General features: G+C 45.1%; 1 protein-coding gene across 8 annotated transcripts in view; it reads right to left on the minus strand.

Moving 5' to 3' along the window:
* The window catches only part of SLC8A3 (solute carrier family 8 member A3), a 126,046-nt gene that overhangs the window by 91,348 nt on the left and 16,011 nt on the right, over positions 1-18,687 (minus strand). For 6 of the 8 annotated variants that reach the window (XM_065064421.1, XM_005502248.3, XM_065064419.1 and 3 more), the window contains one exon: positions 12,071-13,882. In XM_065064421.1, the coding sequence (XP_064920493.1) occupies positions 12,071-13,836 (1,766 nt within the window). In that variant the 5' untranslated portion in view covers positions 13,837-13,882. The remainder of the gene's footprint in view (positions 1-12,070; positions 13,883-18,687) is intronic. The other 2 variants (XM_065064423.1, XM_065064422.1) reach the window with 1 other exon arrangement.

The following is an 18,687-nucleotide window of genomic DNA, read 5'->3' on the forward strand; positions in this document are numbered from 1 at the left end:
ATGAGACAGCTTCCCGGAACGACCTGAAGCATTCCCTAGCAATAGGCAGTGGGTGGAGGTAGGCTCCAAGGTGCTATGGTTTGGCAGTGGAGGTGGTGCAGAGTAGACACAGCAGCAGCAAAAGAACAGGAAACACAAAATGGCTCCTCCTTCCATTGGCTTGCTTCAGAAAGGCTGAAAGTTTCTTCTCCTGCTAGATAGTGGAGTGGGACCTAGGAGATACATTTCAATCCACCTCCAAGATATCACCACTGACTGAAGTCCTGGTTGAAATACTGACTTTGCAACAAGAAACCAAGCCCTGGCCCCACATTAGGGGAGAAGACCAAGTCTCCATCATTCTCAGCAAGTAACTCTCATCCATTTCCTTCTCTCATTACAACCACCTTGTTCTCTTATCTGTATTTTTCCAGAGCACTCAGCAACTCACAGCTAGGCTCCTTCAAGCCCTGGACATAACCAGACCATGGCCCTGTTGGCCAGTGATTCCTCATGTAATTGTCCCCAAGTAGAGAACACCACCATCTAAACACTCCTCTGCTCCACCTTCGGTGATTCACCCCCAAAACACCAGTCAAGGACATGCATTGCGATTCAGATCCATTGCCTTCAAGGTTGCACAATGTTCTCCTGCCTCCTAACAGGAGCCAATCTCACTCACCTGCTGCCTCTGTCATCTCTCAAAGGTCCCTTCCCTTCTTCCATCTTGTATTCCAGAGGTGTCCAGCCCACTCAGAGCTCTGGGATTTGAGGGCAAAGAGACATCTTGGTGCTGACAGCCAGCAATACCACAGTAATCACAGCAACTACAATCTTGTGAGAGGTAGATGGGTTTAATTATTCATGTGGGTGAACAAACCTTCTGGGAGAACTATCTGAAACTTCTGAACAAGAGGAGGTCTGGGGGCAGTACAGTCTTGGCAGTGCATTGTCAGACCCATACAGACTAGGGGTATACTTCCATCACAAGGCAGCTGGAAGGCAGATGACACTGTTCACCAGTGGTCTTTTACTGTGGGGAAGGAAATTCCTCTGCATGATTTCTTTAGGTACTCAAAGTCGTGGCAAGGCCCCACCCTGCCCCCTCTCTCTGGTTTTCTGCAGATTCATTTAACCTGATGCATCTGGAGAGAGTTAGTTGGAATTGCAGTGTCCCATGGAAGTCCCCTATGTGGTGGTCAAGTTCAGTGTTCCTCACTTCTAGCCTTAAACTGTTGCAGATGCTGTGATGCTGCAGTTCATACCAGAGGTGGCTGCATGTCAACATGCACTACAATTATTTCTCTCTCCAGAGCATATCAACTTCTATCAAAATCTTATAGGGTAGCAGCAGGAAGGTAGGACACTGCCTATTACAGAGCCAAATCCCTTCAGCACCCTCTGCAACACAGATTATTACTACCTAAGAAGGGGCAAAAAGATACATTTAAAGGGTTAAAGAAAACTTGCCATCCTTCAAAATTCCTGGGAAGCTTCAGAGAACAAATCAGCCAGAGAGGATGGGGAGGGTGGAGGCAAGCAGAGTGGTCTGAGGGTTGGGAAGAGTGGTGTAAGGGTGGCGATGCTCACGTGCTGCTAACAGGTTTATTCCGCTGGCAGGGATTCCCTTCAGAAGCATTTGGGTAAGTGCTGTACACCACCGAGTTCAATTTGCACTAAGCAGATTAGTCCCTTACCGGTGAAAGGTTCTGGGCAGCAGCAGAGACTTGCTCACCATGTGACACGAGGGGGCTGTCATTACATTTCATAGATATGATATAATTATATGCTCCCTGGAGGGTACTTCTAATTGAATTATAGGGTGTCTCACAAGTATTCTGGGCAGCAGCTCCAAGGAAGCTCTCACTGCCCAGAACAAGATAGAGATACCCTTTAATTCCATTAGATGTACGCTCCAGGGAGCAGGCCGTTACTCTATGCAGCAATTCACTCAAAAAAAACCCCAAAAACAAACAAACAAACAAAAAACACCTCCCCCCAGAATTCAAAGGGAGGTACCCTTAGCAGAAGTTTGTTGCTCCCATACTTGTTCCTCAGGCCTCTCCTCTACAAGCTCGCAGGTCCATGAAACTCCCTGGCCTGCCAACCAGGACAGCCCTGCACTGCAAAGGAGAAACCCCTCACTGGGGGCAGTCAGCATCCCCTGCCCAGCTGGCTGCTGGGCTCCCTTCCCAGTGTGGGACCAGGAGACATGAAGCTGCACAAGGTGTCACATGCCCGGCTAGATGTATGAGGGAGGTCTCGGCCTCCTCAGAAAAGACCCTGAGAAGTAGTCCCCAAAGGCAAATCATTAATAGTCCCAGGCCAGGCCAAACAGGTGCTCCAGTCATTACAGTTCACGCTGGCAAGGGTTCCCCTGCAACCTGCCCATCCATTTGTCCTGCCTTCTAACACCCCAGAGCTGCAAACAGCTTCCCCAGGCCCTCAGAGACAGACTGAGCAACCCCACAACAAGGCAGCTCAGTCCCCTGAGGCCAGCCACCCTTCCATCACTCGGGTGCTCAAAGCTGCCCAGGGGCCTATTGCAACCCTCAGATTTTGCTCCCTGTTTTAGTCCAGACTCATTCAGTTTTCTCTCATGAACCAGATCTTCCCAGGGGAGCTGCAGTACTGGGCTTGCAAAATCAGCTGCCCTGCTGTCCCAGTACAGCCAGTCTGCAAGCAGAATGCTGGGGACCAGTACCCCTAAACCACTAGTAGCCAGTCTGCACCATGGCATCTCACCTCCCCAGGCTCCCAGCCAGTCAGAAGCACTGCACAGGGACACATGTGGGACCTACTGCTCCCCACAGTGCTCACGGAAGAAAAAAACCCACCTGCCCACATACTGATGCTCTTCCAGCACAATGGCAACAGCTTTTGGTCTTTGCCCTCTTTACCAAGGATACCATCCTGCACTTTTCTCGTGCTCTGCCACTGCTGTCTACAACTTAGTGCGAAGCCAAGTGAGGTGGCACCATGGTCACCGTCAAGATAGAGCACACACAGCTCCTCACGTTTCCACAGTGCTACAGCCTCACATGCCAGTAGTAGCTAGGCATCTGATGCACTCCTCCCTGCTACAGCTTTCAGGTATCGCTCTGCAGGATACAGCTGATCAAACCCTAGAAGCCCATCTGCTACACAAAAACTTATTGCTCATACATAGTCCGTTCATAGCATTTTTGCATTATTCACAGCTCTGCCTACCTCCAGTGGTGTCAGCTAACAGGACACATCTGGGAAAAACTGCCAATTCACACATTCTCTCTCCCCAGCTTTACTACAGAAGGGTGAAACTACTTGTGAGCTATCAAAGCTAACCACAATCAACCCCAAAATAAAAAAGCATTTCTGATGTCTCAGAAAACAGAGTGCTCCATGCTTATTTAGTCTTGCACAGTCAATACACTGGTTCTGGAACATCCTTCCTAAATAGCATCATAGTCCAGTTGTCTTTACTAAGGGAGGTAGAGTATTAAGGGAGGTAGCAGTATTAAGCCAAAACTCTCAAGCAGATGAGGTAAAGGAGAAACCAATCTAGGAGGGAAGACAGGTAAAGTGGAGATAAGCAGAGCAGAATTTCTACATTAAATGTGGATAGCTTTATCATGCTTTTTTCTCTAAAGGATAAAAGCAGAGCAGCATGGTGCTTAGGCAGGGATTTTTATGAGGGTAGAACCCATTTGGCTTGCTTATCTCATGGAAAGAAAAGCAGAAGCACAAAAGGTAATTCCTACCCCATTTCACTTTAACAACATACTTTTACATGGAGCACCAAAGAGGTGCAGCAGCAAATTCTCCATCTACAGCACACTCAGCACAGCAGCTGCAGCACAGGAGGGAGCAACCACTGCTGGAAACTCTGCTTGGAGAGGTGAACAGCAGAGAAAAAGCCTCTTCCCTCCCCAGCACCTAAAAACACTGAAGGAAATCTCCCACAATCTAACAGAAACCAGGAGATCAGAGCCATGGTTCTTGCTTTTATCAGGTCCTGGCCTGTTTTTATTACCCAGAAGGGCTGCACGCCAGAACCTGGAAGGAGAGAAGCGTGACACAGTGGAGGCTTGTCAGAGATCCGATGTCCAGAGGAGGGTTTCCAGGAGCTGCAGTCCAGCTCTGGGGCTGCGCCACGCTCCACATCAGGCTGCTCATGCTTCAAGGCAGCTCCGCAGATGTCTCTGTCAAGCCTCCTAAGGACAGGTCCTGCAAATCCTGGCAGGAAGAACTGGTCCTATCTGATGTTCAGACTTCCACCTCGCTGCCCTTCCAGCATAACCCACCCAAAGGGCCCAACACACAGAGCAGTCAGGGCCTGTTCAACACCAGGACTGGCTTCAGCTGAAATGCTCACAGCAGTACGTGCTGGCACCCAGGCAGAGACTTGAGGGGCCTCATCTGTCAACAGCCCATCTGCTAAGACAGCTGTAAATATGTACCAGTCCGCATTCCTCCCAGCTTTAAATCTGCTGTTTTCACTGAAGCTAAATGGAGGATGAACTTGGTCCCCAGTGCTTCTATCCGCTCACATAGCAAATTCTCTTATCACCTTTTATCTTGAAATGAGGTAAATAAGAAACAAGCCACACTGCTAGCAACAGGTAAATAATTTCTTATTTGAAACAACTGCCACCTTCCACCAGGATCAGCTGCTTCTATTTAGCCACAATGAAGACATGCTGGAGGACCACTGGCTGGGAAGGTTTTAGACTCTGTTGTTCTCCTCACCTTATTTAGAAAAGGGTAAGCCCATATTTAACTTAGAAACTTTGCTAGCACTCTGATCTGTTAGAAATCACAAACACATTACAATGATGCCGTAAGTAATGTTCCTACTGTGAGTTAAATATCCCAGCACATACTTGGAGTGATATATGGTCTATCAAGCCTTGCCAACAGTATCTCTTTTTATCTCCTGAAGGTGAATCATTCAAACTGTACCTTCTCCTCCTTCTTATAGGCAGGAAACAAATATGACCTGTGCCTCTGCAAATCTGTGTGTGAAGGGCATGACATCTAAATCACCCATTTGAAAAGGTGCTCCACGCAATAATGCATGAAGCAGTGTGAGTAAAGGAGGCAAAGTTCACTCAAGCCACAGCAGACTTGTTTTATCTTGGATAAGTCCTGGTCTGTTTTTTGTTTTTAAACTGAAAACTCAGCTGTGTCATTTGGCAGGGCGAATTTCCCTGTCTTTGCTCTAAACTAGGAACATTGCTGCTCTCTCTGATACATCTCAGAACATTCCTTCCAAGGGCCTCCTACTTCAGGAACCTGTGAGCTTCCCAGGGGCTCCTCTGCTAGATCAGAGCATGCACCAGCTCTGAAGAGCTGATCTCTACCACATGCCTCACTTTTGAGCTGGGGTCCCATGCCTCCTCTGTTTAATGCTGTCACATAAACCCATACAAATACCTCCTTTGATGGGAAAGAAGTCATAGTCTCTGAGACAGGATGTCATTTGTCCTTCTTCATGGACAGATGGCAAGTATGTCCCTCTGACACCTGCCAACAGGACTAACTGGGAAGGTAAAGGTCAGCTCCGGGCTTCTCTTCTTCCCAAGGTGGTGCCACAGTCTCACATTTCTGCAGGCTGATTTTACATACGCTCCAGGAACAGTCCCCTGACACCTTACACTAATCCCCTGCAGGTCACACCACCTAGACCTCTCAGCAGGACTACAGCAGAAACCCAGAGTGTGCATGTTTGTGTGTAAAGGACTTCAGTTAAATTAGAAACTGGTACTGTTAAGAACACCGGGGGAAAGGTTTTTTTTAACTGGAGGACAACTGCTACTGTTTTCCCTTAATCTGAATTAAAACAGGAATCAAGAACTTCTAATTTGTGTGCAGGAAAGCCAGGAGCTTACCTGCCAACAGAAACAAACTGGAGAAGAGTTTGGAGGATTCAGTTTCAAGTTCAATCTCAAGAAGGCTTTAACGGGAGAAAGCGTGCCCTGAGAGAAGGAAACATCAGCGTCACATAACAAATCCTCGTTGCCTGGAGTTTCACTAGTTATTGTCAATTTTAGAGGGCTGTACAGCCCAGAGCCTTAGGATCAGTGCATGGCGTATGGGAGCCATTGAACAAGAGTTCAGACTAGGTTACCAAAATAATTTTCTTATGACCTTGGTCATTAATTGGAGTCATCACAGCTGATATAAATAAACGAAGATCTGCAGATGCAGCACACCTCCATGTCACGTGATCAAAATTTAATTTAGGAAAATGAGTACTCAAAACTGCAGATAGTGTTGACAGCTTGGGGGAATAGTGAGATATTGCAGCTACTGCCTATACCTGTACCAGCCTGATTTGTGATGGCGGGGGAGAGTGCATCTGCATAATTCACTGTGGTCCTGCGTAATAGGAAGTTACGAGCTCGATGTACGCAGACCTTCTTCTGGATAGAGCACAGGCCAGGAGACCAGTTTTATTCCTGTCTTTGCCTCTGATCTGCTCGATAATCCAGAAGGAAGATAAGTCATCCTCTCTGTATTTTTCCCCCATTTGCAAAATGAGAATAATGTCCCTCAGTCGCCTTTGCAAAGTGCTATGAGATCTACTAATGAAATACCATGCAAAAGAGCTAAGTATCATTAATAGCATTCCTCTCAAAATGCCACAACCATGACTGCGTAGGTGACCAAATTAAAAAAATTAAGCTGACAGTTTCTTCAAGTGTTGAATAGCAAAAAGGACAATTAATTACGCCAAACCTCAGTAATGATATCCTTCAAACAGACAACCGCCATTCACCTTTCTCCACTATGACCTTCACCAGATCTGCTGGAGGAAGCTAACAGCCACCACAGCGGGACCACAAGCAAGGGGTCAGGGCCCAGGTATCTCTGCGTCCAAGTGAGGGTGGACAGGAGAGGAGAAGAAGGAAGGGGTACTGACCTCTCCACCAAACAAGGGTGATACAACACCCAGGAGAGAGGGTGTCAGCAGCAGCACATGGTGGCTGCCATGGCAGTTGTTAACCATCAGCCTTGGGGCACAGCACCAACACGAGTCTGACCCAGACAGGACCACCTCTGCCCTTCACATACACACATACATGTACATCCCATGAGCCAGCCTGCCATAAAACACCTGAAGACCCTAACAGGAAGAAATACACGTGGTTTTCTACTGCTCAGTGTTGTGGCAGCACTTCAGAGGACCAGCCCCACCGACTTAAGCATGCATGCAGAGACAGCCCGAGGCTCATGGAGCAGCCACAGCCATGCATGCAGCTGCCTGGAGCTTCTCTGGGGAGAAGCAGACAAGGAGAGACAATGTGCAACTTGCACACAACATCCTGCTTAAATTCCAAAGGGAAAAATAAAAAATAGAAAATCTGACTGCTTCTTGAGGCAGGCTTTATACATTTATCTGCAGCATTCTCTGTACAAACGGAGGAGACAGCCCTTCTGTTATTGAGACGTCTGCCTAATACATAATAGATAAATAACGGTAGGTTTCCATATGTTACCAAAGTTCAGCCATGCTGACTTTGCAAAGAGGTTTTGCAGGCCATTTAATACCAGTTGAACACCACAGCACCTCTCAAAACCCAGTCCCTTCCTGAGCTACAGGCTTAGGACCTCTGACAATCACTGATTCAGGGCAGATGGCTTCACATCTAGTAGCCTTCAGGTCCTGCAAGTAATTGAGCAACGGGCAAGAAGGACAAGTAACAAAGCAGATCTCTTGGCCTAAACCTTAATTCAGTATAGCTGCTGCAAGTGTTATGGCTACAGCAGAACCTGTCACTTTATCTTCTAGCTGATGTATCAGCTACTGTTAACTTGTGTGTCTTCCTAAACTTTCTAAAGCAAGACCTAGACAAACTTCCATATGAAATTAAACAGTTTTAAGCAGAAGAAACAATTTAAACAGAGAAAATTTAAATTAAATTTAATGACTTGCTAGGAGTTCCCTTTATTATGCAAAAAGAAAATCCTTTAAAACCCAATTCACTTTTTGCTGCTGGCTCTTAATGATTTCTTTATTGCTTGGACATGATAAAGCAGCTGGGTCAATCATTCTTCTACATTTTCGTACCTCCAAGAACCTAACATTTATATTCATACAAAATCATTTAACAGGAAAGTGTTCTGTCATCTTGCAAAAAAAAACCCAAACAAACAAAAACCAAACAAAAACAAAACAACAAAAACAAAACAAAACAAACACTAAGTTTTGGACTTGATTTCTTGAGTTTGCTTTTAGTTAACAAGAGAACTAGGATTCTGCTTCAGCTGCTTAGGTCATTTCTGACCATCACTGGAGCAGGAGCTTAGAAATAACAAATGTTTTGAAAAAACAGGCAGCATAATCAAATATTTGAGACCTGATCAATTCTCTTCTCAACAGATGACAGCCTTCATGATTACATCGTTTGATTTATAGCTATCGAACACCCGTGCACATCCATACACACACACACACTGCGTAAGATCATATTTCAGTATTAACAGCATTGTTTCAAGCCTTCTCAACTCAACCTGCTTTCTCTGTGCTTTCACCCAAATGTGAGTAAGGAAACTTTGACTGTGTTAGTCTAGAAAGAATCACAGAGGCAACAAGCAAGACCCGGTGGCAGGATCCATTTCCCTCTCATTCTGTAATGTTTGCATCAACTCATTTCTTTTTAGTCCCCACATATTTTAGGGAAAGCCTCTTAAAAAAAAAAAAAAAGAAAAACAAAAAACAAAACCAAAAAAAACCTCTGAGACAGTTTATTATACCTTGTTATATTTAAGTGAAGACCTCTTCTCCATCTAGTTTTCAGGGAAAGTGCTTATCCTTGGCCCTGGGGATTTGGTAGATGGCAGCACCTCTCCTGTGGCTTAATCTCAAGGATGCTGTGTAATCCAGTGCCCCTCAGATTAATCTAGCCATCACTACACTTAAAGAGGCTGACCTACAAACTACTTACAGATTGCCTGCCGCTGCAGAATGTGAGCTGAAGTTTTCAAATTTGTGTGTCACAGACTGAGCTGAGAGCATGAACTAAAGCTCGTACTCTCCTCTGGTTTGCACTGATCAGTGCTTCTTTGCAGCTGCAGTTCTGCAGATCCTTAGCACAGATGTATAGCCACAGCAAAGCTTAGCACTCTTATGTATTTGCAAGATGCTGTTAATTCCTCCATGAGTCAAAAATCTTTCCAGTGACTCCACAAGGAGAATGACAAAGAAAAGCAGTGAGGGAGGAAGGACTCCATCTCAAGTTCATGTGAAACCATGAGCAGCTCCTACACCAGAAGGGAAAGTAGAGCCCAAGTTTCACCTTTCCTAAGCGAGGGCCTAATGATCAGCCTGAAGTGGGGAGCACATAACTTCTCACTGTTTTTTGATTCACTGTCCTTGGCATCATCTACTGATAATCTTAATCTTTCTGCTTTACCCTCTGTGCTACACTGGACTTTGTGGACCCTCAGTCCCTGCTTCAGTGCACAGGAGACATCAGTACATCATGGTGGGTTCCCCTCAGTGGCAAGGCATTTAAGAGGTAGGGCCTGAAATATTCAGCCAGGCAACCCCCGGCTATTTAGCAACCCAGTGTTTTCATACAGCCTTGTACCAAGCAATAACATGACCAGTCCTCTTACACTGCCCTCTAGGTCAGCAAAAGTGTTCCAGACACCCTATCCATTCATCTTCCCAAATTGGGCTAGCCAGAACTACACAGCGTTTGTTAAAACGCATTATGGGTCTGAACTCTAAATTCAGACCTGAAATGCCTCTACTTCGCAGCCTGGATAATTGCTTAGAATTATTTTCTGCATTCAGACTTAGAAATAAGGAAAAAAAAAGGAAGAGATGAAACCCATCGATGACTGCTTTGAGGTTTCTACAGCTGCTTCCACCTGCATCCCAGAGAAAAGCTGGCCAAGTACAGCAATCGACCTGTATTCACTGAATTTAAAGACCAAGAGCTGATTACTGAAAACCACCTTCACATGTTTCCAGCCCAAAACTCCATTCCCAAAAGACCTGGAGATTTAAAATGAAACCCAGGAGTGAATAAAGGCAGCCTGCTGGCTGACATGATCTCCCTCCTTGTTAGCCTTATTAGTTTGATTAAGTGCTATGTTGAGTCAGCTTTACTAATTCTAGCTTCAAAAGAAATTAATCTCTGCTAGCCACATGGTCTCCATGGCCACTGTGGCTGGCAGGCTTTGTTCCCAGCAGTCTTCTGATACAAAAGTGAAAGCCACTTTAATGCATTAGGTGTGAGCACAGTTTGAAGTACACCACAAAGGTCTCATCTGTGCTCTGAGGCGTCTTCTGTGGGTCACAAACCACAGTGTTAATCAACCTACACCTACTTGTTTTCTGGACTGCCTTCATTTTCATTAGACTCTGTCCCACAAGGATGCACATGGTCCTGCTGAACGTGATTTATTTTGACCCAAGTGAAGGAACTATGTGGATATGCGCTGACGTTCTGTTACACTTTTCAAATACAAAAAGAAGTCTTCCATCAGCAGGAGGATGAAAAGAGAGAGAGTATAGTTTGGAGTAAGATGGCTCATGGGCTTTTTCTCTGGTATGCCAAATCTGCTGGCCTTTCACTGGTGGGTCTTTTTCAAGCAAGAAAAGTCTCTCTTTCTTCAAGACCTGGCTGAAGCAAGGTATTGCCCATTATATTCTAGGTAGCCTGCTCAGAGAAGACTGCAACCACACAGCTGACCTTCTTCACTTTCTCTAGACAAATCAGCTTGCTGCTCAATAAAAGAGACTAAACTGCATGGCCCATCTCCCTGAAAAGGCCAGATGAGGACAGCTGATCCTCTTCCATCTCTGACAGTGGCTGTATCCAGCCAACCAGGATCTTCTCTTCCTTTAATAGGAAGAACACGTACTTATGATCAAGCATCAGGACTGTGGATATTAGCTGGATTACATGATTTAGTGGGCTAAAGCAGAAGGTGCTATTGAATTAGGGCATCCCATCTTTTCGTGTACTGTATTGGGAGGCCTGGTACAAAGATTTCCTTTCTCTGATGGCAGTTGCAAGTCTGCACAATTCTTCCTTTGATGGCTCAAGTGATTAGGTGTTAACAAGAGGAACCAAGGCACTTAACACTAGGGAGTTTTAGTATCAGGTTCACACCCTCCTCCTTCTCCCTACTCAGCTAAGGGATTTCTCTCATTCCCTAGTAATGTTAACAGCAGGTACTTAAAGCAATTAGGCATCATCGCCTCTCTGGTCTTTATTACTTCCTAGCTTCATATCGGCTACCTTGTAGGCAATAAAAGAGCTGAATTAACAGGACTGGTGCAGACTGTTCTGCTTCCCTTCTTTATTCTGAATGAAAACACTGGGTCATGGAGCCATATGGACAGGCTGTGAGCTATAGTGCTTTAGACCATTATTGCCAATTGCCATGGTGTCTTACGCAGGGAAGAACCACAGGTAGTAATAGAACAGACGTAGGGAGATCATAGAGAAGGTGACCTGGGGAATATGGGTAGACCATAGGGACATAAAGGCTCAAAGGATTTCACAAGTCCAGCAGAACAACTTGCAGCTGTGCCTCTGCTATGAATCAGCTGTCACATAGATCTGCTTGTTGCACAGGCAGCTTAGAGACACAGGTACGATGTACTGATCCTGTGAAAATAAAGCCTCATGTCTACTGAGCAGTTCTCACTTGCCTGGGAATAACTGTTGTAAACTTTTAATCTAGGGACAGCAATAAACTCCTGTGCCCTCTATGTCTGGTGTTCAAAAAGAGGCTTTCCCGTATTTGCCCAGCCAGATAAAAGCTCACCCTTTTTCTTCTCTACCTTAACTGTCCATTAACCCTTAGCTTTAGTACAGGACCTCAGAGAATTATATATTTTCCTCCCACCTTCCCTCCACCCGTAGTATTTCTAAGCCTCACTTTGTCATTCCCAAGAGGGAAGGGACAAGAGCTTTGAGCCCTTAAATCCTGCTGTCGGTTCTTGCCTGAAAGAGGTGAGTAGAGAAACTGAAGGAAAGGTGAAGAAAGGACCCTGTCCCTTGCCAGCATTAACCTGCAAAGGAGGCAAAATGGGGGGTTAAACACCAAAAATAGAACCAGAAACAAAAATCAATGGGGTACTTACACAGTTTCATCGTTCTTGAACTCCAGCTCCCCGTAAGTGTCTTCGAAGTCTTCTCCACCTCCTTTCGCTGTCCCTTCTACTGTCCTAAATGGCACTATGACTGTACCCCGAGCACCTGATGTCCTTAGAACTTTGACTTCCATCACACCAATGCTTTCACTGACATGTATAACATCACACTCAAATGTGAAGATGCCAGCATGGTCATCATCCAGTATAGTCACTGTGGCCACACAGGGAGAAGCCAACATGGCCTTTGGGTATGGGGAGTTACTGAGCTCTGGAGGTTCCTCACTTTCCACCACACGGAGGTTACTGAGCCGCACAAAAAAATGCTCATCTTCCTCAAAGATGTCATCATCGATAATTCCCACTGAGAACTCCTTCTGGGTCTCCCCCGATTTCAAGACAACGGTCCCCTCTGTGAACTCATAGTCAGCACCAGCATTGGCAGAGCCATCCTCTGTTTTATAGTCCACATAGATGGTCTTGGACATGTCCCCTCCTTTCCGCACCACTGTCAGGAGAACAGCACCACAGTTCTCAAGACACTGGTAGGAGCACGGGTCAAAATAAATTTTGGAGATGAATTCCTCAGGTTCATCTGGCCGCACCTCATGCAAGCTGGTGCTTTTCTTGGCTTGCTCAGCTGCATGCTTCTTCAGAATATTGCCGGCTCCTGTCATCATTCTGGTAGCTTGAATGCGATAAAAGGCTCTGCTCTTTTGCTGATGAGACAAGGCATAGTAGTTAGCCATTTCTACCAGCTGGTCCAAGTCCTTTTCTGGGTGCTTTTGCTTCAGGTCCTTAAGGATCCGGATCATCTCTTTGCGAGATTCATCTGCCTCCTTCCCCTCAACAGTCACTAAGTTTCCATCCAGAAAGTGGGAATTCATCATCTTGCCATCCATTTCAATTCCCTTAGGGTGATCACCTTCTGATTCTATGATAATGCCCCTGTGCTTGTCAGTACGGTACTTTTTGTGCATATACTTATAGAAAAGCAGACGTTTATCTGCTATCCAAGCCAGAAGAACACAAAGTGGAAAGAAGAAAAGTGTGAGCAGACCTTCCCAGACCTGAACCACACCTGGAGAGAAGACAGCAAGGATCATGTACAACCAGATGTAAGCAAAGATGCTCCATGCGGCTGTGACAAAGAAAACCCTCAGGTGTTTTATCTTTCTGGTTTCTCCATCAGGGATCACATAGACACAGATGGCGATGATGATAAACATATTGAAAGCAGCACTGCCAACAATTGTGGATGGCCCCAAGTCTCCAGCTATGAATCCATGTCCACACACTTCTATCAGAGACAGAAGGATCTCAGGAGCAGAGGAGCCCAGAGCCATGAGGGTCAAGTTGGAAACAGTTTCATTCCAAATCCGAATGGTGGTCGTCGTGGTCTCTCCATTGGGCTTCTTAATTGTGATTTCTTTCTCTTGCGATGTAATGACCTCTATAGACGCCATGAAACGATCTGCAATGATGGAGACTCCAAGGAACATGTAGATCAGTGCTACAAAGTATACGATAACACGGGCAATTTTGTCCCCAAGGGATGGATTTTCTGGGTACCATATTGGCAGGATAACACCTTCCTTGCAGTCAAAAGATCCTGAACACGAGCTGTTTTGTACTGAACTGGAGGAGTCTCCCGTCAGGCCAGCATCCACCTGCAAACCATGCAAAAACAGCACAAAAGTAACCAGCCCAAAATGGAGGAAGGCCGAGGTGACAGGCTGCAAGCTTAACCACGCCATACACAAGATGCAACTTCCACTGCGTAGATCCAAAAACGCCGAGAACCTGCAGCAAACAAAACAGAGAGGGGGGAGGGAAGCATGAGAGAAAAGGAAGATGCAACATTTACCTAAACGCACTTCAGTATCTCACCGCTGAAGAGTACTGGTAGAGATGCAAGGGTTGTCTCTCTGTCACTTTGAAGAAGGTATTTAGCAGGGACTCTAACAAACTGCAGCATTTACATGCCCAGCAGATGAAGATCAATTGCTAGAAAAGTAACTCCAAGGAAAAGTGTTTGTATATATATAAATAGCTCACTCTCGACCTACAACATGTGCAACAGGAGTACTGAGTGCTCAGCTGCCACTCACCTAATGATGCCACAGTGTTCCCCAGCACACAGCACTTCAACTCAGCCCAAGAAACCAAATCTAAAGGCTCACCTGTCTCACCACCCAGGGATTAAGACAAGTCAAGGAATTACTAGCAAAATAAGAAGCACCATTTAAGGCCAGTAAGCCATCTCCAAATGAAGTCCATTTGTAGGACATAATTCAGTTATGAATTATGGGGTACCTTAATGGCCAAACTAACCCCACAGCCAGTCCCTCCTAATAGGCTGCAGAGTCCCCAGAAGAGTCCTAGGGCTCAGCTGCCCTAAGCTTCTGAGGCACAGAGCCTCCACATTAGGAGGTGAATATGTCAGCCCAGAAATAGGGCAGAGGACTCATGCTCGGCAAAGTTCCAAAGGCCATTTTTCACTAGCTTTTCTATTGTGATCTGGACCATCACATTTTACATCAATAATCCTGCTTTTAAATGGTCACAGAAATCTACAAAACCACCACAGTTAGAAAACACTGTGCTTATCAGCCCAGAAGATAGAGCAAAATGCATGTACCCACCAACATTCTCAATCCCTAAGAAATTTATATGTTTTTAAAATCTCTCTAAAATGAAAATCATCTCTAACCTAAAATACCATGCAAAAAACAAAGGAGCTGATCAATGTATCACATAGATTGGGCATATTACCACCCAGTAATACCTTCTACTACTTACAGACTACATTGCTGTAGAGCTTGCGCCACTTAAAATTGGACTCTGAACCCTTCACATTGTCATGGATCACACTATTCTCCTTCCTTTATATCAAGCCTCTGGAAGAATTTGGTCTCAGGCTTAGCTGACAAATCACGTTTCTGAGTCCAGACACAGCCAAGTATCTCACAGGAAACATCAAACTTAATAGCAGCATTATCTAAAGCACTTGGAAGGTTCAAGAGCCTTAACTCCCACTAACTTTCATTGAGGTTTCTACTGTCAAATCAGTAGGGCTGGGATTCATTTCCTCTACTCTAACTATCTAAATCTTGGGCAGTAAGTTAAACAAAGTCACTTAGGCTCCCTTTGTAGTCAGAGGAAAGAGATAGTTGCTTCCAGGGACAACCCTTTCTGTCAAACCCCTGTTCTGACCCAAAAGACACACATCTCCAGATGGGTTTTTGTCTTTTCCCATCTGTCTCCATGGTCTCAAGAGGGTGCCCAGACAGCCAATTTAGAGCAGATGCCTAACCTTCAGATTGCAGCAGTTCGAAGAGATGAACTGGCCCCTGGACACTTGAGGAGCTCACTCCTCTCTCCCTTGCACTGTAAATATTCTGGGCAACATTTTACTGTTATCAGCATTAAAAAATGCATCTCAAATGCTATTTTATTGTGTTGTGTCGCTCGCCTCTTTCTAAAAGCGGGTGCAATCTTTCTGATATCAACAAAAATGTTTTCAACTTTGAGATAAAAATCTATAAAGACAAGTGAAACAGGAAGGAAAGCATGAACAAGGACTGCAAATGAACAAAACTGCTCCTGACAAAGCACAGCAGAGGGGAGAGAATTGATTATGCAGTATTAGGATCACAAATCCATATCTGACACCCTTGATATGAAAAAACAATACAGTTATTCATGCTACCTGGACTAATTCAGAAGAGACAGATTCTCCCCCATTAGCCTACTTATCTTCTCTCTCCAGTGTCTATTATCTGCCTGTCTACCCCAGGCCTGGTGCTGGACCAAGCCCCGAGTGATCAGAGGGATCTCAGTGCTAGGGGAGGGCTGTCAGTCAGCCCCAGCCCTAGCTCCAGCCCTGAAATCTTGTTAAATTGCCTCACTGCCTGCACAGCTCAGGGTCATGGGGAAGAGTGAGCTAACCAGCACATAAACTTGGGTTCAGTTTGACACTCCCATTTTGTCTTCCCTCCCAATCCACATGATATTTTAGCAGATTTCTGGCTGCAGGATGTTGGCAAATCCCTGAGAAAGGGTCAAGGAACATGTGCAAAGTGACTACGAGCAGCAAGCCCAAGGTCTCTGGGCTGCAGGGTAGATGTGTGCACATGCATGGCAAAGATGACACGTTCCAGGTGCCTCTGACTCAAGGTGCACACAGAGACCAACTGCACAAGCACAGCAGCTCCAAAAACACCCTAGGCACATCAGATCATCCCTTTCTCTACTGCAATTGCTGGCAGGTATCCACCAACCTCTTGACACTTCCAGCTCCCAGCTCCTGCTTAACTGTACAGCAGCCAGTGGGTGCTGCGTCTTCCAAGATCAGCCACGTAGAAACGGCTGACAGAAAGACAGGAGTAATTTCAAAAACATCACGTGACTCAAGCACCTAGATTTGGTTTCAAAAATTACTTATGAGTTTAAGTATCACGTAAATTCAGAGTCTTGTCTAGGAATAGTACAATGACTAAACTGCCCTCTGAAATAAATCACTGCTACCACCAACCTTCCTCTCTGTGGGACAACCACCTTCTGTAATTAACACTATCTGCCTACCATGCAATGCCATGACAGTTTCTATTGCTATTCTATTCCTCAACACACTCTAGGACCTTGTTGGTCCTTCTTAAATTTTTAATTTGATTTTAAGCTAAGGGTAATTTTACTGTTATTCCTCGAACTAATCATATATTATTTCAAAAACAACCTCTACCAGGGTAGCCTCTGTTTATATGTTAAGACCTCCAAACTCAGGCTATGCCTTGTAGACTAGGATCTCAGAATTTGGGAATACTTTTCTTCACTTGCTTTGGCAAACATTTCAACATTAAGAGGAGGTCACAATCATTTTCTAAAATGATACAATGATGACCTGATCCTGCAATTCTTTGACACAGATAAAACTCCCTAGTGGGATCAACAGGAACTTCGCCCACAGACACACTGTCTAATCAGATCTTAATATGTGTTCATTAACATGAAAAGCATTAACCTAACCAATCTGAAAAACACAGTGAAGCACTCTTACTGTCATCGCCCCCTTGGGAACTGGTGCAAAAGTGCTCTACAACATAGAATAAAACTATTAAATTTTAAAACTGCTGTTAATAAAACATTGTGGCGACAGTTTTAACATTCAGGTGACAGAGGATGGAAGAGTTAAAACTCACTCTAGTTCTGGGTCAGCAAGGTTGCTTATACAAGGCCTGAGCTTGCCCTCAGATATATCTACTAAAACCCAGTCCAGAAATCACCGGAGGGGATCTACATAGCTCTGGCCTGCCCAGAGTGAAATAGACATGTCCCCTATCCCTCCTCTGAGTAGCAGCACTGATCTCAGTAGGGCAAACTGCGACAAGAGACACCCTTCCGCACAAGCCCTACTCGGAGGACGGAGCCTCCAGGCAGGCTTGCAGCACAGTCCCAAGTCACTGCTAGTCACCCTGGTGGCGTCACGGTGTCACTTCTCCCACCCCAGTGCGACAAAACACATCCGCATCTGGCACAGAGAGGTGTCGTTCCAGCGACATCACTGCCCTGGCCCTGCGGGATGCAAACAAGAGGAGGCTGCAGCAACAGTGGCAAATTGGTTGGTACTGAGTGACCTCTGGCTTTATAACATGAGAATCATAATTTCCACCACCTCTTTACTATCAGTAACATTTTCTCCCACAGGTCTCTGCCACGCTATTGCTATCACACTGAGTACATTCAAACAAGGGCATTGGTCCCCTCTCTGGTAGGATAAGTTCAAGGATAAGCTCAAAATATTCAAATAAATGCAAAACAGAGACAAAACACTGCAAGCATCACTGCACCAGAATAAGCTAGCATTCAATAGCAAGGCTCTGAGAAGATGCATAAACTTATTTTAGCAGGGGGAACTCCTTCCTCTACAAGAGCTGACAATGTCCACGTGATCCATAAATAGAGTCCATAAATAAAAACATTAGTTCTTGAAATACTTCTGGAGATAGTCCAGAAAGTAGCATGGACCACACTTGTCACAATTAATCCTGCAATAGAAAATTACTTTTAGACAACTATCAAGCTCCTTACACCTTTTATAATAGCTGTGTTTAAGAAAACTGATGGTTTCTCTGCTGTGGATCCATAGTGAGGTAGAAAGCTGGGAAGGCTATACTGATCCCTTATAATTTAGCTTTTTGTATACAGCTGCTCACATGACTCTAAAGGCAAGGATATTTTCAAAAGGAAGCATTCATAACAAGAAATCAAATCAAGAGGCAACATGACACAGCGATGGCTGCTAACACATAACCCCACATACCAAGTTCCCAAGATCGTTGCTTATTAAACACAAAACCAAAGGAAAACTTCTAAGTCCCTATTAATTTCTTATTTAGGCAAAATTCACCTTAAACCTCCATAAAAAACTTTCGATTTGACCTGCAAATAATATTAGGTTGTCTGGCACCTCCCTCTCCTTCCCCTTTCCCTCTAACCCCTCAAATAAATCAGACACACAAGTACATCTGTGGACACATATCCTCCCTCTCCTGACTCTAGAAAAGCCAGGAAAGGCTGTTGATTAGATCTCAGTGCCAGGTGAGCCC

The sequence above is a fragment of the Columba livia genome, chromosome 5 (genome assembly GCF_036013475.1).
Source record: "Columba livia isolate bColLiv1 breed racing homer chromosome 5, bColLiv1.pat.W.v2, whole genome shotgun sequence".
NCBI lineage: Eukaryota > Metazoa > Chordata > Aves > Columbiformes > Columbidae > Columba > Columba livia.